Source organism: Myotis nattereri (genome assembly GCF_964212035.1).
Source record: "Myotis nattereri genome assembly, chromosome: 18".
In the NCBI taxonomy this organism is placed as follows: domain Eukaryota; kingdom Metazoa; phylum Chordata; class Mammalia; order Chiroptera; family Vespertilionidae; genus Myotis; species Myotis nattereri.
Genome location: NC_138093.1, coordinates 39757661 through 39784501, shown reverse-complemented (window position 1 = coordinate 39784501; position 26841 = coordinate 39757661). Strand labels below are relative to the sequence as shown.

Genomic DNA, 26841 nt, shown 5'->3' with positions numbered 1-26841 from the left:
GCGGGACCACCTGCTGCCTCCACGGGGGGCTCTGCCCAGGCCCAGCTCACTGGCTCCCCCTCAGGCCAGGCCCCGGGTGTTGTCCCGGGAACCGGGCGCGCGCAGTCCGCTCCTCCCGGCTTTCCAGATGCGTTTCTCCTGCGGAAACTTACCGCCCGACGGACACCCAGTTCTGCCGTCCCTTCTCCCAACTGTACGCTCCCCGCCATCTCTCTCCTCTCTGTCCCCCAGCTTTCCCTTGGTCAGCGGCTCCGGGGACCCTCCCAACACCGACCAGTCTTTACTGGGCAGCCGGCGCGCGCGGCCCCTTCCTGCGCCAAGGTGACCCCGCTCAGCTGGGCCGCGCGCCGGGGGGTCCGGGTGGGAACGCCCCCACCCCCGTTTTCATGAACAAACCCGGGGACGTTTTGTTGGCGAAAACGAAGCAAACAGAAAGCGCCCTCCTTTGTGTCCCAGGCGGTAGGAGAGCTCCCGGTTCCCGCCGCGCCTGCAGCCCAAAGGGTTCCCCAGGGGAGGGGAGGCAAGATGGAGACCGCTGGAACCAGAGGTCCCGGGGGCAGCCCCTCACACATTATCCAGGCCGGGCGTGGGGACCGGGCAGGGGGAGGTGTGTCAGGGCCATTGAAACGAGTCCCCCCGCCGCCCTGACTGACTTTGTCACTAAACTGCGGTTCCCGTGGGTGAGGCTCACAGAAACCGGGACGAGCGGGCGCAGGGGCGGGACCCTCGGGCAAAGACCCGCGACGAGGAGACAATGGGGGGAGCGGAGGGATGGGACCCTGGAGAGGCGGAGGGGACCCGGCCGGGGCCGGGCGGCGGGGCGGCAGGCGGCAGCCACCGGGCGGAGCGGCGGAGCCGGGTGCTGGCCTCCCGCTCGGGGCTGAGAGCCCCGGGGGGACGGGGGAGGCGCGGCCTCGCCTGACGAGAGGGGTGATGGACAGTCGTATCTCCCAATAGCGTCCTTCCAGGGGCGCGGGGCCGAGCAATGGGAGGACGGGTGGGCGGGGCCGGGCCGGGGCGGGCGGCGGTGGCGGGGCCGCGAGTGGGGGCGCGGCGCGGAGGTGCCACTGGGCGGTGGTGGCGAGGCGGCGCCCCTGCGCGGAGCGGAGCGAACGGCAGCCGGGCCCGGTGCGCGGCCGCGGGGCTGCAGCGCACGACGATGGCCGCGCCCGCCGGGGCCGGGGCGGAGACTGCGACCCTGGACCGCCGGCGCTGCCTGTGGTCGGTGCTGGCGGCGGCGCTCGGGCTGTGTGAGTGCGGCCGGGGCGGGCGGGGCTCGGGGCTGCGGGGACTCCGGCGGCGCTCGCCCCTGCGGGGATCGGGCCCTGCGCGCTGGCGCCGAGGCGGGGGCCCGGCGCGGCCTGCGCGCACGGGGCCGGGATTCAGCCGGCGGGGCGCGCGGCCGCGGAGGCCCGGGACGTGCGGCGCCTCTCCGTCCTCCTGCCCCGGGTCCCCGCGTGTTGGGGAGTCGGGGAGCCTACCTGCTGGGTCCCGGGTCGTGCGGCAGCGGCCCTGCTCCGCGCTCCCGCCGAGCCCCCCGCGCGGGGACCCGGGCGCCCAGGCCCGCCTGGGATCCGGGTCAGGAGTCCGGGTTCTGCGTGCTGCACCTTTGGGGAGTGGCCGGCGTTTCGGCGGGGCCTTTGTTGTCGGTTCTTTTCGCGTTTTCCGAGGCAGTTTGCTTTGTGTTTCCCTTCCCACCGCTCCCAGCCCGTTTCGGAGCCTCCCCGATGGGAGAGCCCAGAGGCTCCTGCCCCATCCTCACCCGGAGCCGGCGGGGCGCCGGGAGGAAGTGCCCAGGGGGTCGGGGTGAGGACACGGAGACCTGGGCATGGAAAAGACTTTGGTCATACCCGCAGTCTTGCCAGACATGGGCACCCTGGTTTGACAAGACATAGGACAGTAAAAAGCACATTTTTCTTTTCTCTTTTAAATCACTTTTTTTCCTTGACAAATTTTATGGGTCAAACTGAAGGTGAACTTCTGCCCCAGTGTGTGGACTTGGGTGGTGGTTTTGTGGACCCCGGGGTGGCTCTGCCCTGGGACCCCCGTGCCGTTCCGGGAGAACTCGCTCTGCCCCAGGATGTGACTGAGGAATGGTCACAGAGGCCAACTCCTAAGAAACACACACTTTCACTTCTTTTGTTCTGCAAAAGTGTCAGTTGCATCACTAATACGAGTATCTGAATACGAGTTTACTCATTAATTTCTTTCACGGAAGAAGTCCTTAATGTAATTGCTGGAACCAGGAACTATGGAATTAAAGCAGTGATTCCAGGGGCCATAAAGTATAAATGTGAAAGTCCCCCCACCCTCTGGAGGCTGCCAGATAAGATACAATCCATTCTGTATAAATGTTTCTTCTGAGACCAAAAAAAAAGGTTAAAAGTGGTGTGTGTTTTTGTTGTTTTGTGGGGATATTTTTTTGGGGGGGGGGCGGTTGGTGATGGTGTCATTTGTGTTCTAAGACAAGTAGGAAACAGCCTAACCCTAAGGTTTATCAGAAATCTTGTGTGCTTCAGACAGAATTATGCAGGAGAGGCCAGGCATTGCTACTGAGGACAAGGCAGTTGGGCTGATCTTAAACTCAGGGTGTTAAAAGTGGTAAAACTGAAAAATTAAAAAACTTAACCTTAATGGATATTAGTACGAAAAGATCATTAGAATAATAGCGACCTACCGCTTGGACATACCTGGCTGTTCAGTAATGAAAGATGGATGCTGGTATGTGCAAGCCAGCAGGTGTTGTTATTAATTAATTTTAGAAAAATACGCCTTCTTCTTGCCAAGCCACCTTTTCCTGATCATGGATACTGTATGTAACACTTCATGTCTCGTGGGAAACCTTCTTGAGTTTGATCCAGGTTCAGTTAGTCAACAAACATTCATTAAGCGCCTTTTAAATATTAAGCACCAAAAGTATTGTAGGAAGGAGATCCCTGCCCTCACGTAATGTACAGTTCGGTGGGAGAAGCAATATAAGAAGTCTCTCGATAATGGCGTGCTGTTAGGGCACTAAGGAGAGTCATCACTTCAGACTAAAGTTCAGGCCCTGGAGAAAGGTCTGGGGAAGCTGAGTGGTTATGAAGAAACCTTACATCAGCACCAACGTGGCGGGAGGTAGGAGTGCATAAGAGTTGGTGGGCGTTGAGGCGGGGAGCCAGCCAGAGGCACTAACTCCCCAAGGACCCTGCTTGCCATTCCTAAGGCTGGATTTTGTCCTAAAGGCTGCAGGAAGGAGGGGTTTCTCTACCGGGCTAGAGTGGTGTGAGGCTCACCAGAGGGCGATTGTAATAATCCAGAGGAAGATAAAGACCTGAATACAAGCAGCGTGCTATGAGGAGAGGACATTTTCATGAGCCAATTAGAAAATAAATGTGATAGGGCTTGGAAATGCATTTGCTGTGGACTTGAAAGAGGGAGTGTATGGTGATCCTGAGGTTTGGGGTTTGGGAAGTGGGCATATTTTTGGAAAACGGGGCTTTCCCCAGAGGAAGAATATGGGATGAGGGATGGGAATCTTGGAGGAGGAAGACGATGACATTACTTTCGGATGTTGAGTCTAAGATGCTGTGGACACATCCCAGCAGAAATGGGCAGAAGACAGCTGGGGAGATGGTTCTGGAGGCGAGAACATTCTGGTTGGAAACACAGACATGGGAGACTTTAAAACTGTGGATTGCCCGGATGAGGTCACCAAGCGATAGTGTATTGAAGGAACTAGCAGGGGCCAAGGACAGAACTGGAGGGCGTACGGACCCCGGGAAGGGGGCTTGATGGCTAAGAGAAGAACCACGAGAGAGTGTGGTGTCTTGGAAACCAAGCGAGAATGGAGTTTTAGGGGAGAGCAAGTGGTTAATGGTGTCAGATGAAGGGACATTGGGTACAAGAAGGACACACTGGATTTGGCAATTGGAATGTCTTTGGTAGCCCTTGGGTAGGAATGAACACAGAAGAAGAAGAAATCTCAGTAATTTGCACCCCCATTGCAATAAATGGCAGCACCATCTGTCTGGTTGCTCAAGCCAGAAACCTAGTCCATCCTTGATTCCTCCTTATCCTTCATCCTCCACATCCAATCAGTTCTCCTATCTCCCAAATGCATCTGGAATTCACCCACCCCTTTCTCATCAGTGGCCCACTCCTAGCATTTTAGTCAAAATTCCTGCCATTTTTGCCTGTATTACTGTGCTAGCCTCCCAGCTGTGTCCCAATGTCCCCCCTCTTGCCTCTTTTTTTAAAAAAAATCCTCAGCTGAGGATATGCTTATTGATGAGAGAGAGAGAGAGAGAGAGAGAGAGAGAGAGAGAGAGAGAGAGAGAGAGACTGACTCAGTTGCCTCCTGTATGCATCTGGACCAGGGATCCAAACCACAATCTAGGCATGTGCCCTGACTTTGGTGTGCAGGACTCTGCTCTAACCAAGGAGGCACCTCCTTAGGCCCCTCTGACTCTTTTTAATCCATTCTTCACACAACTGCAAGAATTACTGTTATTAAAATGCAAATCAGATCATGTTGCTTTCTTTTTTTAAAAATATATTTTATTGACTTTTTACCAAGAGGAAGGGAGGATAGAGAGTTAGAAACATCAATGAGAGAGAAACATGGATCATTTGCCTCCTGCACGCCCCCTACTGGGGATGCACCCGCAACCAAGGTACATGCCCTTAATCAGAATCGAACCCGGGACCCTTGAGTCTGCAGACCAACACTCTATCCACTGAGCCAAACCAGTCAGGGCTTATATTGCTTTCTTGTTTAAAATCCTTAAACAAGAAATCCTTTCCATTGCCCTGCCACTGCCATCCCAGCTTCTCCGGGCGCCTGCTGCGGGCTGTGTGACGCTGTTTGTCTCCCCGCTGACGCTTCGCCTGCTGCCTCTTGCCCTCCCTGCCATCTTTCCGCTCTGTGACTCATTCCCACCGCCTCCTTTGCACTTGGAATGCTCTTTCCCTGGAACTGCACAGTGCTGTCCCCTCTTCATTTTGGCATAAATGTCACTTCCTCAGAGGGACCTTCTCCAGCCACCTTAGCCACGGGAGTCCCCTGCTATCAATTCCTGGCCCTTCGCTTTCTTATTGTGATTTCTAGCTTGTTGGTTTTTCTTTTCTTGTTCCCTCCACTAGAATTCAGGGTGGACACCATGGTTGTCTTGTTCATAGAAGTATCTCTAGTGTTTTGCTTCATGTGTGTGATAGATGCTAATATGTATTTGTTAAATGTCAGGGGGCTGTAGACCTCTCTTGATAACAGTTTGTAATATGTAGTTAGAATTATTGTTGGCATTCAATAATTGTTTATTGGGAGAAGGAATATTTTTCCCAAGTGTGATTTCATGCATTATCTGATTATTTTCATTCTTTACCGTTTCTTATTTCTTCAGAGATGTACAGAATGAATGAACTAACATTTTTCAACTACTTTAGACACATAGCTTTGGAATGACTAGTTATTTCATAGTTAAATTATTTTTAATATATATTTATTGATTTCAGAGAGGAAGGGAGAGGGAGAGAGAGATACAAACATCAGTGATGATGGAGAATCGTTGATTGGCTGCCTCCTGCACACCCCTCACTGGGCATCCAGCTCACAACCAGGCATGTGCCCTTGACTGGAATCGAACTTGGGACCCAACGGTCGGCAGGCCGCCGCTCTATCCACTGAGCAAAACCAGCTGGGCTTAAATTATTTTATCATGTTTGTGGTGGCACCTACGCGTATTATCAATAGGACTTTTCTGTATTAAAAATATTTTATTTTATTTTTTTTTATATGTTTTGTTGATTTTTTACAGAGAGGAAGGGAGAGAGATAGAGAGTTAGAAACATCGATGAGAGAGAAACATCGATCAGCTGCCTCCTGCACATCTCCTACTGGGGATGTGCCCGCAACCCAGGTACATGCCCTTGACCGGAATCGAACCTGGGACCTTTCAGTCCGCAGGCCGACGCTCTATCCACTGAGCAAAACCAGCTGGGCTTAAATTATTTTATCATGTTTGTGGTGGCACCTACGCGTATTATCAATAGGACTTTTCTGTATTAAAAATATTTTATTTTAATCCTCACTGGAGGTATGAGAATATTTTTTCCGTTGATTTTTAGAGAGATAGGGAGGAGGGAAGGGGAGGGAGAGAGAAACGTAGATGTGAGAGAGACACATCAATTGTTTGTTTGTTTAGAGAGAGAGGAAGGGAGAGGGACAGATAGAAACATTGATGAGGGAGAAACATCATCAATCTGCTGCCTCCTGACTGTCCCCTATTGGGGATGGGGCCTGAAACCCAGGCATGTGCCCTGACGGGAATGGAGCCAGTGACCTCTTGGTTCATGGATTGATGCTCAGCCACTGAGGCACACTGACCGGGACCTACTGAGTTTTAAAAATGTGATTTCATTGGAAAAAACTCAATATATACAGATTTTTACAAATCGTATTTCTAGAAAATGCTGACCTGCCCGCTAAATGTTCCTCACCTTCCTTTCTGTCCCCACTGAGCTGCTTTCCTTCATTCAGCCGCATTTCTCCTGCATGATTAGAATCTGCCAACTGGAGCCTGAAGGCATTTTTATTTAAATTGTATCTTTTAGTTGAGAGTTTGAATTCTCTGTCTAAGTACATGCATCTCAGGTGTCCCTAAACCTTGGAAAAATTTTACTCTTGCTTCTAAGACCACTGGTGTCATTTAAAAGAGAATAAATGGCTTGCTTTGGCGTAGAACTCATTATAGATGAGTTTGGTCTTTAACCCCCATTAAAGGGAATCTCTCTATATAAAAGGCTAATATGCAAAGTGTCCCCTTGGGAGTTCAACCGGGAGACCCGGAGTTTGATCGCTCCCTAAGATGTGCGCTCATCACCAGGGGGCAGTGTGGAATGAAGGAAGGCCTCAGTCGGCAGCTGGAAGGCCCTGATTGGCCCTAATCGCCAGCCAGGCCTAGGGACCCTACCCGTGCACGAATTTCATACACCAGGCCTCCAGTTTAATGATAACTAGAAGCATCTCCTGAGGTCTCACGTATCTGATGGCTATGAATCTTGGTCCCTAAGACTTGTGTGAGTGGAATATCTTGAGTGATATTCCTTTCTGCCTTTTCCACTTATTTTGCCAAGTGGTTTGACATTAGTAATGCCCTGGAGACCAAACCAAGGCCCTTATATTTTGGGCGCAGTAGGAAGGCGGAGGTCAGTTGGCTTTGTGACCATTCATAGTGCCTGAACTGAGAAATTGTCATCGCCTCCTGGGATATTTATATCTGTGCCCTTAAACCTCTTTATTTATTCATTATCTTTTTGAATGCATTTGGCTGCTGTACTGTTTTATTCACTTACAATTTTCCCTTGGTTCCATTAGGCCTTTAGCCAGGAGCTGAAGGATGACTTTGTTGATATATTCTCCTTTATTAATTTATTCTTTTTTTCTTACAAACTCTGAGTCTCTTTAGAAATGGCAAGACTAGCCCTGGCTGGTTTGGCTCAGTGGATAGAGCATTGGCTTGTGGACTGAGGTGTCCCAGATTTGATTCTGGTCAGGGGCACATGCTTGGGTTGCGGGCTCTATCCCCAGTGAGGGCATGCAGGAGGCAGCCGATCAGTGGTTCTCTCTCATCATTGATGTTTCTGTCTCTCTCTCCCTCTCCCTTTTTCTCTGAAATCAATAAAAATATTTTTTTCTTTTTGAAAAAAAAAAAAAGAAAGAAAAGAAATGGCAAGATTTAGTAATACTCCTATCTACTGTCAGGTCCTGTAGCTTGAGTAGTTTTCTAGCAACTGTGATACTTTGAATCCCATTCTTAGGTTTAATTGAGTTTAGAAATGCTCTGTGTCTTTGCTGAGCCTGAGTTATTTATCGTTGCAGATAAGATTGCCCCAGAGAATGAAATCAAGACCTGAGCTTTCTTAGTATTGTGCTGTAACCAACGAAACAAACTTTGCTCAATTTACAATGAACATTTTCTATCCTGGGACTCAGATACTCTGCTTTGGGATCTGGGGAGTTTATTTTATGCAATTTAGAACCATTTTTAAAAATGCTTTTCTCAAAATTAAGAAATGTATTCCTTTCTCTTCAAATATTAAAGAAGATAGTGTGGAATTATGTAAATTTACCAGGTGTACTGGTTAATAATGTGGATTTTGTAATCAAAGAAAACACGATCATTTCAAGAGAAACATCAAAAGTGCTTTATTCAAAGTAATGTCCATCACTAGCTACACATTTCCCTCATCTTTCAGGTAATTTGTAGATACTGTACCAATAGAACTTTTCTTGTTTTGAGGCAAACAATTCAGAGACCCAATTTTCCACTTTTTTGTATGTTTTGAAGTGCTGCTCAGAAAGTGCATATGCCATCGATTGGAACAAGTAGTAATCTGAAGGAGCAATGTCTGGTGAATACAGCGGGTGGGTTAATACTTCCCAGGCAAGATCTTTTAACGTGTCTTTAACTGGTTTTGAAATGTGTGATGGTGTGTTATCATGAAGCAAAATTACTTTGTCGTGTCTTCTGGCACATTCTGGTTGTTTTACGATCAAAGTGTGGTTCAAATTGATTATTTTTAGTTGGTAGCGATCAGTATTAAGGGTTTCACCTGGTTTTAGAAGCCGATCAGTGGTTCCATTAGGCCTTTAGCCAGGAGCTGAAGGATGACTTTGTTGATATATTCTCCTTTATTATTTTTTTTTAATATATTTTATTGATTTTTCACAGAGAGGAAGGGAGAGAGATAGAGTTAGAAACATCGATGGGAGAGAAACATCGACCAGCCGCCTCCTGCAGATCTCCCACCGGGGATGTGCCCGCAGCCCAGGTACATGCCCTTGACCGGAATCGAACCCGGGACCCCTCAGTCCGCAGGCCGACACTCTATCCACTGAGCCAAACCAGTCTCGGCATATTCTCCTTTATTAATTTATTCTTTTTTTCTTACAAACTCTGAGTCCTGATCCCACCAAACACAGAGCATTGTCTTCTTTCCGAAGCGATTTGGCCTTGCAGTCGATGTTGATGGTTGACCTGGATCAACGCATGATTCTGTGCGTTTGGGATTCTCAAAATAAATTCACTTTTCATTGCCAGTCACAATTCGATGCAAAAATGACTTTCTTCCATGCCGTTGAATCAACATTTTACTGATGACTTTTCGGTTTTCATTTGTCTTTCGTTCAGTTGATGTGGCACCCATTTTTCTTCCTTTAAAATCTTTCCCATTGCTTGTGAACAATCAGAAATTTTTTGCTGAGCAACGTTTCATCTTTCTGCAAGTTGGTTTTGAGTTTGACACGCATCTTCCTCCAATAATGCTTGTCATTGTTGGTCTTCAAACTCTTTCGGTTGATCTGGACATTCTTTTTCTTCCACATCAAAATCATCACTTTTAAAGCGATTAAACCAGCGCTCACAAGGATCTTGAGATGGAGCATGTTCACCATAAGCTTCCCAAAGTATACGATAACTTTCAGCAGCACTTTTCTTCAAAATAAAGTAATGAATTAAAACTTCCCACAAATGCTTTTTTTGGCACAAAATTTGACATTTTTAAACTTAAAAATATCTATGATGTTAGCAGCTTCAGAAAATTTGACATATGAAGTTTTGAAGCTTGCTGTCAATACAACAAAATAGCATACATATCAAATCGCATATATATCAGCATATGCGTAACTCCATCGATTGAAAAAAAATCCGCATTATTAACTGGTACATCTGGTAACATAAGCATGAGCTTCTTCCAGATAGCTAAATATAGATGTAGACACAGATAATATGTCTGTCTGTCTGTCTGTCTGTCATTATCTATCTATCATCTATCTATATTTTTTTTTTTCAGCCAGGTGTAACTCCTGTTTCTTAGCCCATAGGAATTTGGACATATAACTAAGTTCGTGCTATATCTTTTCCTTTTCCCTCATTTGTTGAGTGCTTATTATGAGGCAAGCCTCTGCTAAATAATTTATATGCACATCTCATGCAGCCCTTAACAACACTGTGTGATAATGAGTATTGTTATTAATGTCACCGATGAGGAACTAAGACTCAGGCGGGGTGTGTAACTTGTCCAAGGTCACGCAGCTCATATATGGTAGTGTTAGACCCCTCCTCCAAAGTACATATTTGCAACCACCCTGCTGTGTTGTAGAATTTCTCTTTCCAAGTCTCCAACCACATGGAGGAAAGGCTTCTGGATGCCTTAAGTGTTTACAGAGAGCCTTTAACTGCCCCAGGGCACCACCCGTTTCTTTCTTTGTGTGGTGCCCTTTGTACCGGCAAGCCATGCCCTGCTGCTGCTGACTCCACGGGGAGGGGAATGAAGCTGCCACATTGAGCCATCCTCACCACCCAATGCTCTGACTGCTGCTCAGGGTTTTAACAGTGTGGTTCTTGCAGGTTCTTCTTTCTTCTGCTGCTCCCTCTGGCTGGGACCCAGCCTGACTCCGTTTAACTGAGTGGCTGACACCATACTAGGCTCAGGAGGCAACACTGTGGACCAAGCCACTGAGCCTTACCTCTTCTCCTCAAGCTTTGTATATTCCACACTCTTATATACATATATGTATATATATCCACTTTCCAAACTGCCTTCCTGCCCCTCCCCCCCTCCTCTCCCCTTCCTCCCCCCCCCTGGCCATTGTTCTAAAAAACACTCAGGGGTGCCCACTTCCCACAGGATCCGGTTCCAACATCTCAGCCTACATTTTCAACCTTCAAGTCTTCTTCTGCCCCAGCCCAATGAATCTACATAATTCATGTTTACATATCATCTCGTGTTTTTCTCTCTGCAAAATGCCCTTCCCATGTGTCTATCTTGATTCTTCTCAATTCCAGATGACATTCAAGTGTGTTTTCCATAAAACACTCCCTGACCTCTCCATTTTCAAACTTAGGGGAAGCTTTGGTAGAAACTTTTTTCGGGAAGATACGGTGTTGTAAACAGGAAGTGAAATGCAGGCTCTGGGGGTCTGTTGTTCTCCTGCCTCCATGGACACTCGTGTTTGCTGTGTACATTCCGTGGACGCATGTGTGTTCGCACGGAGTGTCTGAGTCTGCACCCCCACAGCACCCAGCAGTTGTTTGCTGGCCAGTACATGAGGTGCTTAATGGGGGCTGTCTTTTTTGTTTTATTGTAACCAAGCCTGTATCCCAACAGGAAGGGGCCAGTTTCCATTCCTCCCGTATTTACCCCCTGTCCCCCGGGGAGCGTTTGCACTTGAGCTCTTCCCGCGTGGTAAGTTGGTGCTGGTGAGTCGGGACTCTGCCAGATTTTTCTAAGAGCCACAGAATGCTTGGCTGGGGTTAGGTGTCCACTTAAGGGCAAGTTGGTTTCTTCCATTTATTTTAAGGGGGAGAAAAGTGTTACACATTTCATTAACCATCACTTCCCAGTATAGGAATCCTAAAAATGCAGCTGCTATCGGTCTGTTTCCTCCTAAATGTCCTTTGAGAGCTTTCTGACCACCAGGAAGTATACTGTGTGTTGGGCACACAAATGCCAGGTAAGATGGCGTTCACCCCGGAAGGAGTGAGCCTCGCAGGGGAGGTTGAGGTGACTGCAATAGCAGTACCAGTGCCCTAGAGACTGCCTCTCCCTCGAAGGAGAAGAGGCGGAGGCGGACGGGAGCCACTGAGCCATGGGACCGAAGAGGTGGTCAGACAGGGAAGCTTTGCCCAGGTCACGTTTGGGTGGAGTCATGAGATTGTGCAGCAGTTCGGAGGTGGGCCTCCTTCCAGGCCCAGAGAGCACAGGCATCCGTGCTCAGAGGTAAGCCCCCTGCGCGGCATGTTGGGGGCGGGGAGCCAGCCGACCCAGCTCACCAGCTGCAGCCCTCACCTGTGCAGAGCAGGACAGGGGCTGTCACACTGAAAGGCCTAGCCTGCCATGCTGAGGCCTGGGCTTTGTGAAACAGCAGGGGAGCTTTCAAACTGGGCTTTACAGAAGAAATTGGGACGGGCACATTTTCACTTGATTAAGAGGTTGCCCAACGGAGAGCCAGGTAGTAGCCACAGCTTGAGGGCGCCTGCCTATAGCTTGAAGAAGGATGAGGCGTTTCCTCCCCTCCCATGTAGTTAAACTGTGGTTGGCCTGCCCCGCCTCAGGCCGCCATAGCAGCAGGTGCTGCCTTTACCCGTCTCCCTAGACTTGAACTTCTCAATAACCAGTCAGAGCGCTGGTGTTCAAGCTCTCGTCACTAGATTCCTAGGGGTAATGGCAACTCTGCTCGAGGGCTTTCACAGGTTTGGTGTGCATTTCATTGGCTCCTACAGTGTACTTTTTAAAATATATTTTTATTGCTTTCAGAGAGGAAGGGGGAGAGAGAGAGAGAGAGAGAGAAACATCAATGATGAGAGAGAATCATTGATTGGCTGCCTCCTGCCCGGCCCCTATTGGGGATTGAGCCTGAAACCCCGGCATGTGCCCTTGCCAGATTCAAACCTAGGACCCTTCAGTCCGCAGGCTGACCCTCTATCCATTGAGCCAAACCAGCCAGGACCCTACGGTGTATTTTTAACCATTAAAATAATAATAAAGAACAACAGGCACAGACACGAAGTTCTACACATAATCCAGCTACTGTGGAGGTCACTGCCACATTAGCTCCCGCAGCCAGCGCGCTCTGTAGGATGAAGCAGATTTAAATGCGTAAATGTGTGATTGATTGAGAAGGTCGTACAGCACTGCCCTTGTCTTTGGAAAAAGTCAGGTCCACGAATGTGCACTAATATTTATTTCAAAAGCCAACACACCTCTCTGTAACACTCAGTCAAATGCCAGACAAGCATGGACCATCTCATCACAATGTCCTAAGTGAAGTCCTGTCTCTCATTGGTGTGCTGGATGGTGGTTGCAAGTTTAGAATCACCTGATGAGCGTGGGGCGTGGCTTGAGCACCCGGGACCCTTCAGTCCACAGGCCGATGCTCTGTCCACTGAGCCAAACTGGCTGGGGCAGGCGTCACTCTTTTCTAACACTCTAGGCGGTCCCCCTGCGCAACCAAGCTGAGGGCCACTGGGCTGCATTGTAGTTCTGGCCTTATTCATTACCGTAGTTCTGAGCGCACTTGCCTGACGTGGGTGTGAAAACTGCCTGTCTCCTCTGTACGCTGGGTCCCCACGAGATTCTGTTTGAACAGAGGATTCCGTGGAAGCTGCATCATCAGCTCTTGAAGAGCTCTGGCCTTTGGAGTCAGAAGGTTCTAGATTGAACTGTTTGCTCCACGTTTGCAATAAGTGACTCAGGCAAGTTCCTTAGCTTCTCTGAGCGTCTATATGGGTAACACCCAAAAGTGTTGATGAGAAATAATAAACGTACCCAAGTTTAATAAGGTTTAACCCCAGTGAGCACTCCGTGTGCAGTGGTTTTCCCACTGCTTCCTTTGTGCCTGATTTTGGAGGTGAGGAACATTCTTCTTGCCAGGTAGGCGTAGCCTTTCAGTCTCTTGTTCTGATAGTTTCTATTGGTCTTTTCTGGTTTGGATTAAATTTGGGTTCAAATATCTTCTGATGGATAGTAAACCTTCTGATATGATTTGAGAGCTTGGAAAAATAGATTTAAGGCCCACTGGTCTTTGGCTTGAATAGAAATATGCCATTTCGACACCTGGGCAGTAGGAAAGGAGAGCTAACATTGTCCTGTTATGTATCTGATATGCATGCCCCAGAGCTTTCAACGTGTTCTTTATGCTGAGCATAACCCGTCAGAAGTAAAATGATCCGATTTCTTACCAAAAGCTCCGTATTATTTTCGTCCACTTGCTGAGAACTGTGTGGACAGGACGCAGATGCCTCGGTTCAGGTTGGCTACCCCTGTGGCATGTGCTGACTGCTTGACTGGAGATCTTGGCCTTGAATGGGAGTCCTGGCACCCCGGTCACCGCACGCAGAGGCTCATGTACTTGTCCCCACAGGACTGCCGGTCCAGCCAGGGCAGGGCGGGTCCCAGCGTGGTTGGGAAGAATGAATGGTTGGTTGAAAACAGGAAAGCGGTGGCCGGGAAGAAAGACGCACAGCACACACAGAGGAGGGCAGAGAAGCAGCAGGGCTTGCGGGAGTCAAGTGACTCGCTCAGTGACTGGCCTGATTCAGGACCGCTTGAATCCCTCTCATTTGAGAAACAGAAAGGTCTTTGTTGGTGCAGAAAAGGTTGAGGATGGAGATGAGGCCAGCTGGACGTGGATCAGGGGGAAGGAATGGACTCTGAGAAGAATTGGGTAATCCTGTGTATTAGGAAAAGTACATGCGTTCTTTTTATTGAGCATTTCAAGAGATGAGTCTCCTTTGGGATGCGCTCATCCGAATAGGAAGGTGATGGGAGGAAAGCTTGCTTAGCCTCCCGCACAGGAGTGTCAGCGTTCAGACTTGACCTGAGGAATCTCTGCAACACCATGTGTTTGGGGTCATTATGGCGAAGCCATTTGTGGTAGAGCAAGTGTAATTTTCATGGCTGAGCCCATCTGAATGTGGTGTGTTTTATTCTTCTCCCATTCATTCATTCATTCATTCATTCATTCATTCCTTTTTTCTGACTTTCAATAAGTGTTTGTTGAACACGCTGACAAAAGGCAGGCATCTGCGAGGTAATGAGAAGAGCATGGTGGACCAGGCGGACGCAGTCCCCGCACTCCTGATCGTTCCAGCAGAGTGAGGGTGCCAGGCAGGATGGGGGGCACAGCACAGGGAGTTTGGGGCTGACACTGGGAGGAAGTCACTTCTGGAAGGAAGGAATCACGTGAGCTGCAGGGGCCCTGCTCTGGGAGGGCGGACCATCTCCTCGGTACCATCCGCAGTGGCCACACCCAGCCTGGTCATGTGCTGATGGCTTTCACTGGGCATACGGAGATTATAGAAGCAACCTTATAACTTTACTGATGTCTTCTCTCTTTAAAAAAGCGGTTTTTATTGCCCTGACCGGTTTGGCTCAGTGGATAGAGCATTGGCCTGCAGACTGAAAGGTCCCAGGTTCGATTCCAGTCAAGGGCACGTACCTTGGTTGCGGGCACATCCCCAGTGGGGGTTGTGCAAGAGGCAGCTGATCGATGTTTCTCTCTCATCGATGTTTCTAACTCTCTATCCCTCTCCCTTCCTCTCTGTAAAAAATCAATAAAAATATTTAAAAAATAAAAAAGAGGTTTGTATTATGAAAAATAAAATATATACGGAAAATGTGATTGAGTGTAGGTATGGGGTGTGTGTAGAGTCGATCGAGGAATATTAAAATGAGCTCGTGTACCCTGGCCAGTGGCTCATTTGGTTGGAGTGTCGTCCCATACACCAAAAGGTTGTGAGTTCCATTCCCGATCAGGGCGCATACCTAGGTTGCAGGTTTGATTGCCTGGTTAGGGTGTGATGTGTGTCTTTCACATCGATGTTTCTGTCTCTCCCTTTCTTTCTCTCTAAAATCAATAAAAAATATCCTTAGGTGAGGATTAAAAAAAAAAAAAAAAAAGCTTGCCTGCTGTCATTCTAACCTAGGAAACTGAACATTATCCTCATGACCACTGGGTGAATTTTGTGCCAGTGTTCTCCCTGGCTCCTCTCTTTTCATGTGATGTAAAAGGTCATGTCCATGCTTGTACCAGGAGACACTGCAGTCTCACCTCCCTCTGTGTACCAACACCAGACAGACAGGCTGGAGAGCTGTTTTTAAATAAATTGCTTTATTGCACTCTTTTAAGCAGGAGAATATACTGGTGACATCAAAGTGCTTCCACAATTTTTCAAAACAAAAGCCTTCTTTTCATCTCAAGGAGAATCTTAACACAGTTTGTTAACAGGATGAGGTTTTGACAAACCAGGGCACTACAGTGGACCCAGCAGTGACACGACCAGGAATTGCTTCCATGAGAACAGTTTCCAACCCCCATCCAGGCCGGGAGAGTGTTGATTCGCTCCAGCAATGCTTCTCCGGTGTATTTCAGATGACTCTATGGTGTGAGCGTCTGAGCTCACTTAGAGTAAAATCATCTTGACAGCTTCGTTGGGAGGCGTTACTTATATTAATGCAATCATTTATTGAGTAGATCCCGTCCGGAACAGCCTCTTGGGCAACCCATCCTTGAATGTGCTTTCTCTGTTGTGGCTGGGATGGAGGTTGTTTTGTATTCTCCATTTGCTTCCCCCGCCCCCTAACCGCCAAACTGTTCTGGTTCTCCATCCAAAATAGAAGAACATCAACTTTTGGGTTTGATATTTGACCCCTGGTGAGTAGATTCCTCAAATTTTTTGACCACTTATCTCATGATTTTTCAGGCTCTTTTCATTTGACTCTGTCTTTTCGTTTGTTTTCTTGCCCTCCAACTCTAGAGGCAAGATTCCTTCCTCAGGAAGAAAGTGAGCTCAGCTCCTGTTGCCATGGTGAAGCGTATGTGTGCGTTAACATATACCCGGGATCTAGAGTTGGGATAGGAAAACATTGGCATATCACTTCATCTTCTCATTTCATTTCTGTGTTTTTATTCCTGAGGCGATTGGTTCTTCGGGGATTCAACACTTTCCCTCCCATCTATGGGTTGTTAAACTGAAGCTTTCATATTTTTTGCAGCGATTGTTGCCACTATCCCGATTATTAATTCTTCAGCCTAAAATAAACCTATTTACTCTCCTATTCAGACTGATTCCAGTGGCAGTGCCTGGAGGATGTAGGTTAGAACAATAGTTTCTCTACATCTCAGCGTTCTTTACATTCTCTGTTTTCACTAGCCCCTGAAAACTCTCTATGACTCTGAGGACGAGCCCTCTGAATTCCACAGTGAGCTCAGTGTTATGTCCATGTCCTCCCAAGTCCCTTAGAGGCAGTCTGCACAAAGCACCCCGTTCCCCCTGTTAGCAGGCCAGCCAGCTCCTCCTGCTGGGGCTGCAGGGAATGTGGTCCCAGAGGAAACCTGTGTTTAGTTCCTCTCATTACTCAGATGGGAGAAACTTCCCAACCGTCTCATTCAGGCCCCTTGTGGTTGGTCAGAGACGGCAGCGCTGTGCACTTTGGGGTCTGTCCTGTGCGTGGTGACCGTGGGCAGTGTTACGCAGGGCATCCGCTGGGCCTGCTCCCTGGGGTCAGCTGTGCAGAGACTCAGCATTTCAACAGGGGATCCCTCTCCCCTCCTGTCTCACGCATCACGATCACCTAGGACACCTCCAGTCTCTAGACTTGGGGTGCTCATCACAAGCAGAGGAGCCCAGGTGACCAGCGTGGTCGCTGCAGCGTGTTGAGGGGGACGTGGAGGAGAGGTCTGTGCGGTGGCCAGGCCTGTGAGGGCTGTGGCCTGATCCTGGCTGATGTGAGGGACCCTGGAGGGTTCTGAGCAAAGGAGTGATAAGAGCTGCCGGGCATTCGGACCGGATCTCTGTGGCCAGTCCCTGGATTGGCGGCAGGTGAGTGGGTGAAGGCGGAAACAGCCACCAGCAGGAAGCCACTGAGATAACCAAGTGCAGTATGGTGGGGCTGGACCAAGACGGTTGCGTAATTAAGTCTGTCTTAAACAGATTGCCCCAAAGCCATTCAGGGATTTGGCTAGTCTTTGGTTCAAATTCCTGGCTGGGAACGTGGACGCTTGGCCTAAGACCATCTGTCAATCACACTCAGGGTGACAGTCTTGCAGCCAGGCCTCGGGGCAGGCCTGGTTTGGGAAAATCCTTGAGAAGCCTTATTTATTGACTTTAAAGACGGCCTTTCCTTGTGGGGCTCCTCACTGTGGGGAACACTGGCGGAATCACGGGGTGAATCAGGTTGCCAGGCCGCGCCGCTTCCTGGAACCGGGGGTCAGAGCGGCCAGCCTGGCTCTGCCCTGCGTTGCGAACTCCAGGGCCTGGGGCTGCCGGGCTGCTGCCCACAATGGCGCGGGACGCCTTTTGTTTGCTTCTCTGTGGAAGGAGGGCTTGTTTGGAGGCTTGGACCACAAATAATAACCCATTGTTCCCTATAATAATAATCCACCCTCTTTAGCAGAAAAAATCTGCCTGGTGTAGTGTGGCTATCGGCTATTTGAAAGAATAGCCAAAAGTGCCCATTGTGTCCTGAGAATAAATATTTGGAAGATGGTTGTGAGGGCTGGGAGTCCCAGCTAAGACTCAGGAAGGAGAACTTCTGACGGAGTCCCTCGGTCCCGGGACAGCGCCTCCTTACTCTGCCGGTCCGTGACATTCTGAGAGTGACTGGGACACTCCAGATACGGATTCTCTCCAAGTGATGTCTTAGAAAAATGCCTTATTTTGAAGATGGGTGCTTTTAATCTTTTCTGAATTTGCTCTCCTGGTTTCCAATTATAGGTCAAATAAGTTTTTTTTGTAACCTTCATTGTTTCCATGAAAGTGTCTCTTTCTGAGGGAAGATTATTTTATTTTAGCAGTAAGCCTCATAATTCCTGCAGTTGCCTCTGATTATGGATGTTGGGGGGGAAAGCTATTTTTATATTCTGACTGATAGGATTTTAAGTACTATTTCCTGGGCTTAGGCTAACTGGAAAATGTCAACGGGTGAATTAAAATGGGACCCAGTGTGGTCGACTACTTCATGAGTATGCATGTACCTAGTACACCGACTTCACCAATGAAGGCATGGGTCTGTGGGTGGGTTAAATAAGAAAGCAAGGCTTTTAAATGACATGTCATCTTACCTAGAATAGCTTTCATTGCTTTAGATATAGAAGATAAGTCCTGGCCGGGTAGCTCAGTTGATTAGAGCATCATTCTGATATGCCAAGATTGCAGGTTCGATCCCCAGTCAGGGTACATATAAGAAGCAACCAGTGAATGCATAAATAAGTAGAGCAACAAATCAATGTTTCTTCCTTTCTCTCTCGTTCCCTCTCCCTTCTTATCCCCCACTTCCTCTCTCTCTCAAATCAGTCAAAAAAAGGAAGATGAGAAAAGTTCAGTGTGCTAGCAACTACAGTGTAACACGTGGATGTGAGAACAATTTGAAGAAGAAAAGCCACCCTGGTCAAAATATACAAAAGCCACCCAAGTCAAAATATACAATCCCTCCCATCATTGATGTTTCTATCTCTCCCTCTCCTTTCCTCTCTGAAATCAATAAAAACATATTTAAAAAAATAAAATAAAATCAGGCCATCAGAGAAGCAGCCAAGATGTCCTTCAGCAAGTGAATGGATAAACTATAATAGTACTAAAAACATCTTGTTACTAAAAAATAAAATTATCCTAGACCATCAGCAATTTATCCTGTTTGTAGGAAGTACCTGGCTATAGAATATTTTTTTAAATATATTTTATTGATTTTTTTTTTTACAGAGAGGAAGGGAGAGGGACAGAGAGTTAGAAACATCAGTGAGAGAGAAACATCGACCAGCTGCCTCCTGCACACCCCCTACTGGGGATGTGCCCGCAACCAAGGTACATGCCCTTGACCGGAATCGAACCTGGAACCCTTCAGTCCGAAGGCTGACGCTCTATCCACTGAGCCAAACCGGTTAAGGCACTATAGAATATTTGACAGAGATTTATACAGCACATGATGGCAGCAGGTTACTGTATATGTGTGTGTGTGTGTGTGTGTGTGTGTGTGTATATATATATATAGTAATTTTCTTGTATCTTTGTCATTTTCTCTGATAAATATGCACTGTGGTATTCATGCTAAAGCCTACTCTTTTTTTCTTTTAATTTTTATTTATAGCTTTTAGAGAGAAAGACACCGAGGATGGAAGAGGGGGAGGGGGCGGAGAGAGAGATACATTTGTTGTTCTACTTATTTACACATTCACTGGTTGATTCTTGTATGTTCCCTGACTGGAATCGAACTCATAACGTTGGCACATTGGATGATGCTCTAACCAGCTGAGCTACCCAGGGCCATGCAATCCTACTCTTACCCCTTCCTGTTTCTCTCTCTCCAGTGACTGCTGGCGTGTCAGCCTTGGAGGTATACACCCCAAAGGAAATCTACGTGGCCAATGGGACCCAAGGGAAGCTGCCGTGCAAGTTCAAGTCTGCGAACACCACCAGCAGGTTGACCACAATCTCCTGGAGCTTCCAGCCAGAGGGATCCCACACCACCGTGTCGGTAGGAGTGCCTGCCTGCCTGCTCTTGGCTAGCCCTCCCGCAGAGGTTCCCCACCGCTGCGTGTGTTCAGTGAGCCCTTCTGACCCATCTCTCCCAAACCCAGTGCGGCTGTCGTCTGGCACAGACTTCAGGGCCCTTCTCTTGCTTCCGGCTCTCCAGGAAAAAACCAGTTCAGTTTCTCTTAAACGCAGCTTGTTTTCTCGTGTTTGTGGGTCACGGTCACCTGCCATCCCTCCCGTCTCCTCCACCATCACATCCCATTTTGAAATGTATCTTTTCCACAGGGCAGCCCCTGGCTTACCTTGTTGACTCCATTCACGATTCATCCTGCCTCTGTTCAGCTGCCATTTGCTGCACTTTTATTTGTATTTCTTTTAAGTATTTACACACACACACACACACACAGACACACACACACACACACACACACGCACGTCTATCCGTTCCAGTGATAGTCCGGGAGCTCTCTGTGCAGGGAGTCTGTGAGGTGTTCAGAAATGGGGGCTAGCAGCCTGTGCTCTCCCCGGGAGCAATTAGGAGTAAGACTGTCGATGAGTCACCCGAGGAGGTGGCAGAACAGAAGTGCAGGCAGTGGGGTTGAAAGGAAGGTTAGTCAAGAACCAGATGAGGGCTGGTTCCGCTGGGTGCTTGTTAACCAGGGCCCCACGCTCGCCTCTCCTCTGTGAAGTGGCGACTGTAGAACTTCCACAGAGAGTGCTAGGAGGGTAGCCGGGGCGAAGACCTTTGTCTCCATGGAGTCACTGAGTGCTGAGCCTCACTTCCTCCTTTGTGACTCTCTGCCGGGACCTGTTATCAGCTGTGACCTTGAGGAAATGGCTTGAGTTTCCCTTTTATGTGTAAAACTATGCGTGGTTGTCACTGTGGTTGTCCCTGTATCTCAGGGATGTTGAGAGGAGGAGAGAAGACACACAAGTGTGTTTTTCAGCAGAAACTAAATCCCTGTCTGGCTTGGATTCCGCGACATTGCAATGGGACGTGTTTCTTTCCCTTTGACGTCTTCGCGAAGAGCCCGCACAGCACCCCGCGTGCGCAGCGTGGAGAACTCCTGCTTTTGGGAAGCGCTCACGTGTCCTCTTTCTCTAATTGCAGTTTTTCCACTACTCCCAAGGGCAAGTGTACATCGGGGACTACCCGCCCTTCAAGGACAGAATCACCTGGGCTGGGGACCTCGACAAGAAAGACGCATCGATCAACATAGAAAATATACAGTTCATCCATAATGGCACCTACATCTGTGATGTCAAAAACCCTCCCGACATCGTCGTCTACCCGGGATACATTCGCCTCTATGTTGTAGAGAAAGGTACCTCCGGAGTATTTGGGCAGTAAAGGCGCAGTCCCCTGTGTCGCGTGTTGAGTGGCAAACGAGAGCACGTGGGGCGTGTGTGTGCCGGGAGCGATCTGCCAGTGGCTGTGCGCCCTGTTTCTGGGAACCTGAGGGTGGGCACTGCTGCCCACATGCGGGGTGAGCAGCCGGTCTCTCCATGTGCACATCTGCCGTCCGAAGCCCAGTGGCCCAGGTTCAGGAGGATCACTTTTTCATGTGAATTAGAAGTGAGACCAAATTCACGATGCTCGATGGGCAGAGCCTGGGGAAGAAGAGGCCAGTCCTGTCTCAGTATTCTCCAAGAGAGCGTGTTAGCGTTTGTGCAAACAATACAGCCGTTTCTTCCATTTTTGGAGAAGCAGCAGGAAATGCAGGTTCTGGTGTCTCCCACGTCTGCTTTGTGGGTGAGTAGATGGAGGTAAAGCCACATCCCAGTTTTGCTTGGATCCTAGTGCGTTGAGAGGGATTGTGTGTGCAGAAATGCTGAGTTCTGGATCTCATTTTCTGTCAGCTACTCTTTGCATGTCATTACTTAGATCCTAGAATCTCATAATTTGGACAATAATAAAGGGTATGATAACTTGCTTCTTAGTTGAATAAAACTCCGTTTCTTCTCTTTGTCACAATGGACCTTAACACTGCTTTGTTCTTTCTCTCCAGAGGTGTTGCCTGTGTTTCCGGTGTGGGTGGTGGTGGGTATCGTGACCGCTGTGGTTGTGGGGCTCACCCTCCTCATCAGCATGATTCTGGCTGTCCTCTACAGAAGGAGAAGCTCGAAGCGGGACTACACCGGGTGAGAAACTGCTTCCGGGGAGGGGAGCGGGTAGGGACCAGGGTTTACAAAAACGTCTGTATTTTTTATGGAGAAAAGAATGGGAAGAGTTTGCTACTAGTACAGTTTGCTTTAATGCCAGAATCAGACAGTCTGCTTAGGGGACTAGTGGCCTGCTGGTCAGTGTGGGATTGGACACAAATCCCTGTTTCCCAGTTTCTTCCCCAGATTTGGTGCAGCCGGCGGCTCAGCGGTCCCGGCTCTGTTTCAGTACCAGCCACTCTGCCAGTGGCATTATTAAGCCACAGACATCACTTACCCAGTTTCAGAGTTTAATTTTTATCTCTTGGCGATAATCTCATCAGGTGCTTCTTTTCAGTTAAGCAGCTATAAAACGAATCCAGAAGAGTTGTGCTAATAAATGACTCCCCCCCCCCCCCCCCCGCCCCAATGGGATGGCACTGGACAGGGCTCCTTTTTTTATAGTTTTGCTGGCAAGTGAATGACTTTGATCTTTCTTGAATGTATGGCTGGACCCATCACAATGGAGATAATAAGGGTTGAAAACCAACATATACCGGCAGTAAAGAAATGTAGATCTTTTTGTTTATGTCTTCTCAAAGAGAATACCCTTGAACTCGGGGTGTGAGTCTAATTGAAGGACATTCTCTTCTCCCTACGCCAGCTGGAAAGCTAACCCACATAAGCTAAGTAGGACTCACGTGGTAAGAGAGTGGAGGCCGATTCCTAACACGAGCTGGGCCCCAGGTGCACGGGCTAACCACAGCCACCCAGCGGGACTGTGCTCTGAGGCTGCATGCCCCACTGCTGCCTGGTGGATGCTGGGAACCTCCTCTCGCTCTCTCTCTCTCTCTCTCCCTCTCTCTCTCGGCTCTGAGGTTCTAGTTTTTAGGAGGAGTGCTGTGTTTTAATGAGCTTGAGTGGTCAAATTCAGATTTTACTTGCTTGGAATGCCTCTGTTCTGCTGGCCTGTGTCTACCCTCTTGCATGGTGAGTGTTTTTTGATGACATGTATCTGGAGTGTTGGTTTTCAACATGAGACTAATCCAACGTGGTGACATGCTGGGCTCTGAGGTTCTTGCTCTTGGGTTACTAAAGGGGCGGAGCGCGTGCCTTCGAATCCTGCATGGCATCGTGAATGCTGCTGTTCTTCTTACTTAGGTTCCCCTCCCCTGCCTTTCCACCTCGTGTGCCGGGATAGATCCTGCTTATCCTCCGCTTGTTCAGAAAAGCTGACCCTGGGACTGTCACAGGGCTGGCTCTCCTACTCCCACTAGACACATGGTAACTAATCCCGTTGCCCGTGGCTGTTAATACTCGTGTGTGTTCGGCCCGTCTCCCTAGATGGCAACTAACCAGCTAGCTCTGAGCTAACCCAGCAGCTATTATGATTTGTCCACCGATAAGTCCGTGTCTATTTTAGAAACATACTGAGCACATCAACCCAGTGAGATGGGGTTGTCAGGTTACATGGAGGCTTGAGATCATCGGAAAATGCATGTTCTTCATGTAAAACGTCTGTGTGTGTGTGTGTGTGTGTGTGTGTGTGTGTGTGTGTTTCAGTTTTCTTTTTTTATATGTGAATTGTATTATTAATGATTGGGACACTCTGTTAGAATAGTCAAACCATTTTGGTTTGGGTCATAAAACCTCCCGTTTCAGAGAAGTACAGTAGCGAATTCATTGGGTGCTTCAGTCTTAAGAGTGACACTTAAAATGGGATCCTCCCAAAAATTCCTCTAAGATTTAAAAAACATACATCATAAAGGATTTAAGCTCCGCTGATGACACATCCCATTAGGAAATCGCTGGTGAGTGATTTCCCTGATTTATTCATGAGATCGGGCTTGTTGAGGATCCTGCCCGGAAGGGCTCAGCCCGTGTGATGGGCATTCCACAGCTCCGTGTCACTCGCACCTGGGTCTTCTTTAGTTTGGTCACTGTCTCGGGGAAACAAAATATGGGGAACCAGGGAATGGAAGGAGTGAGACAAACCAAGACTCTGAGCCTGAGTGTATATCTGTAATTTTTGAAATGCATTCAGAAGAGGTTTGCCTTTGATGCTCACTAAAGTGAATTGCCTTTAGGAAGGTATAGCTGCTCCCTTAAATCTTTATCCCAAAGGAGGGTGGATGGCAGAGGGAAAAGGCTGGGGACCAAGGGTACACAGCAAGGATCCGTCCAGCTGATGTCGCTCTTGCAAACAGGCCAAGGGCTCCCACTCCCCAGCAGTAGCTTCACAGATGTGGAACCACAAGCATCAGGGAGACAGTTTCAATATACGTGATTCTTTCCATACCATTGTTTTGTTGTTTTGTTCATGTCCACCTGCTGCTGCTTTGCCTCGCCATCACTTGCATTTCTGTATTTTTTTTTCCATTTGTTTAAAAACATTCTTTTTTTACATTTGTTCTCCAATTTGCCGACTGATCAGCTGCAGCACCTCAGAGAGTGTGTCACCGGTTAAGCAGGCTCCACGGAAGTTCCCCTCCGACACTGAGGGTCTAGTAAAGAGCCTGCCTTCTGGATCTCACCAGGTAACACTGGCTGCCCTGGGCTGTGCAGGTGGGCGCTGCCACCACCCTGGTGCGGGAGGGAGTGCTGAGCCGCGACACAGGGAGAGAGTGACAGCCAGACAGATGGAGACAGAAAGAGAGGGAAAGGAGTTAAGGAATCTGATCTGAGCGAAGGTTCCCAGCAGAGCACCACTAACAGACTGTGCCCTTAGGATGTGGCTCCCATGGCCAACGTAGAGTCGCAGAGTCGGGAGATGGCTTTGGCAGCCGTAAAAGGTTCCTTAATTGCTCAGGGAACTAAATCCAGTGAATTGCATTCCTCACTGAGGTGCTTTAAAGATAAGGAATCAGCAGGGGACGTTGATCTTGGTATTGATAATAAACAGAAAAATTATTTTGCATGAATTCTTTTTTTAAAAAATATATATTTTATTGATTTTTTACAGAGAGGAGGGGAGAGGGATAGAGAGTTAGAAACATCAATGAGAAACATCCATCAGCTGCCTCTTGCACGCCCCCTACTGGGGATGTGCCCGCAACCAAGGTACATGCCCTTACCTGGGACACTTGAGTCCACAGGCCTACGTTCTATCCGTTGAGCCAAACCGGTTAGGGCTGCATGAATTCTTTTTTTTTTTTTAATATTTTTATTAATTTCAGAGAAGAAGGGAGAGGGAGAGAGAGATAGAAACATCAATGATGAGAGGGAATCATCGGTTGGCTGCCTCCTGCACACCCCCCACTGGGGATTGAGCCCACAACCTGGGCATGTGCCCTTGACTGGAATCGAACCTGGGACCCCTCAGTCCGCAGGCCGACGCTCTATCCACTGAGCCAAACCAGCTAGGGCTTGCATGAATTCTTGAGAAGAAGTTGAAGGTCGGCCTGTAGTGAGTAATGAGTAGGCCCCATGAGCAAGCAGAGGCTTACGCTGCTCCTTGTTGTCGGGAGCACCGAGGAGACATAGCGTCATTGGAACCTGCACAGCACCCAGCGTGTGGCTGGTGCCGTGGCTGTGCTGTTATGACTGTAACTGTGGCAGATCCCAGCAGCCCGACTGGAGTCTCAGAGGAAAAAACGTTGAAGAAGTCATAGCCAAACACTTCCCATTCTTTCAGCCACTTCTTCTGGTATTTATCTTCATACTGTGTTTCTGTTTCTAGAGTTTTCAGTTTTGGATATTACTCACTGACTCCATATTATGGAAATGAGAATTTAGTTCTTTCTTCCCCCTCGCCCTTCCTCCCCACAGGCACATCCCTACTGTCTGCACGCAGGCCTCTTCCCAGGGTGCTTAGCTCACTGTATTGAGGTAGATGTTTTTCAGTGCGACGTGTCCCCGTTGTTTTCACCATGGTACCACATATATTTGTTTCTTGTTCAGTTGTCTTGTTTTTATGGAGCTAAGATGTGCCTTTTTTTTATTTGCTCAGCCTTCTAAGTGCCTATCTGTGTCCATCTCAGAGCTCTCCCATGAAAACCCCTGGGAACACTCACCCACCCTCATGCGCATGCTCCGTTGGTTTCATTCTATTCCTGAAGACGGGCCTGTTCGCACCGCGGGCTCTGCTGTGCCTCGGGCTGCTGGGCCGCAGTCCTGGGCCTCCCCTCCGAGGAATTTCCGTCCCCTCTTCTTTTGGACCGCATGTCTTCACCTGTTTCATTTATTCCCATGTTGTGGTGGAGCATATCCTCTGTAACTTCTTGAGAAAGGGTGTACGGGAGATAAAGATTTTGAGGCAGCGTAATAGCCTCCAGAGATGTCCACGCCCTTGCCCTGGAGCCTGTGGGATGTGTGACCTCCCCGGTCAGAAGGGGCCTTGCAGCTGTGGTAAGGATCTTGACATGGGCAGATTTTCCTGAATGATCTGTGTGGGCCAGGGGTGACCACAGGGCGGCCGCAGGGTCAGATCCAGAGAGATTTGAAGAGGTTATGCTGTTGGCTTTGACAATGGAGGCTGGGCCATGAGCCAAGGAATGAGGCAGCTTCCATCTGCTGGGAGGGGAAGGAGACGGGTCCTCCCTGAGGGTCTGGCAGCGGATCTCGGCCCTGCTGACCTTGATCACATGCAGCCCCGGGTCAGCCCTCTGACCTCCAACCCTGGGAGCTAATACATCTGGTTGCAGCATGTGTAACATTGCTTTCTCCTCCCTCGGCTTGAATGAGGATC

The 26841-nt window shown here is 48.7% G+C and overlaps 1 protein-coding gene across 8 annotated transcripts in view; it reads left to right on the top strand.

Moving 5' to 3' along the window:
- Nucleotides 1–1044: 1044 nt before the first annotated feature.
- MPZL1 (myelin protein zero like 1) overlaps nt 1045–26841 on the top strand; it is a 30644-nt gene continuing 4847 nt past the window's right edge. For 3 of the 8 annotated variants that reach the window (XR_013997161.1, XR_013997163.1, XM_081112421.1), the window contains exons 1-4: nt 1045–1250; nt 19847–20013; nt 21124–21337; nt 22022–22154. Coding sequence is in view for 2 of the 8 variants with exons in the window: in XM_081112421.1 (XP_080968547.1) it covers nt 1160–1250; nt 19847–20013; nt 21124–21337; nt 22022–22154 (605 nt within the window). In the remaining 6 variants the exon portion in view is untranslated. Of the gene's footprint in view, nt 1251–19846; nt 20014–21123; nt 21338–22021; nt 22155–22756; nt 23439–24588; nt 24692–26841 lie in introns of all 8 variants that reach the window. The other 5 variants (XR_013997162.1, XR_013997164.1, XR_013997165.1 and 2 more) reach the window with 4 other exon arrangements.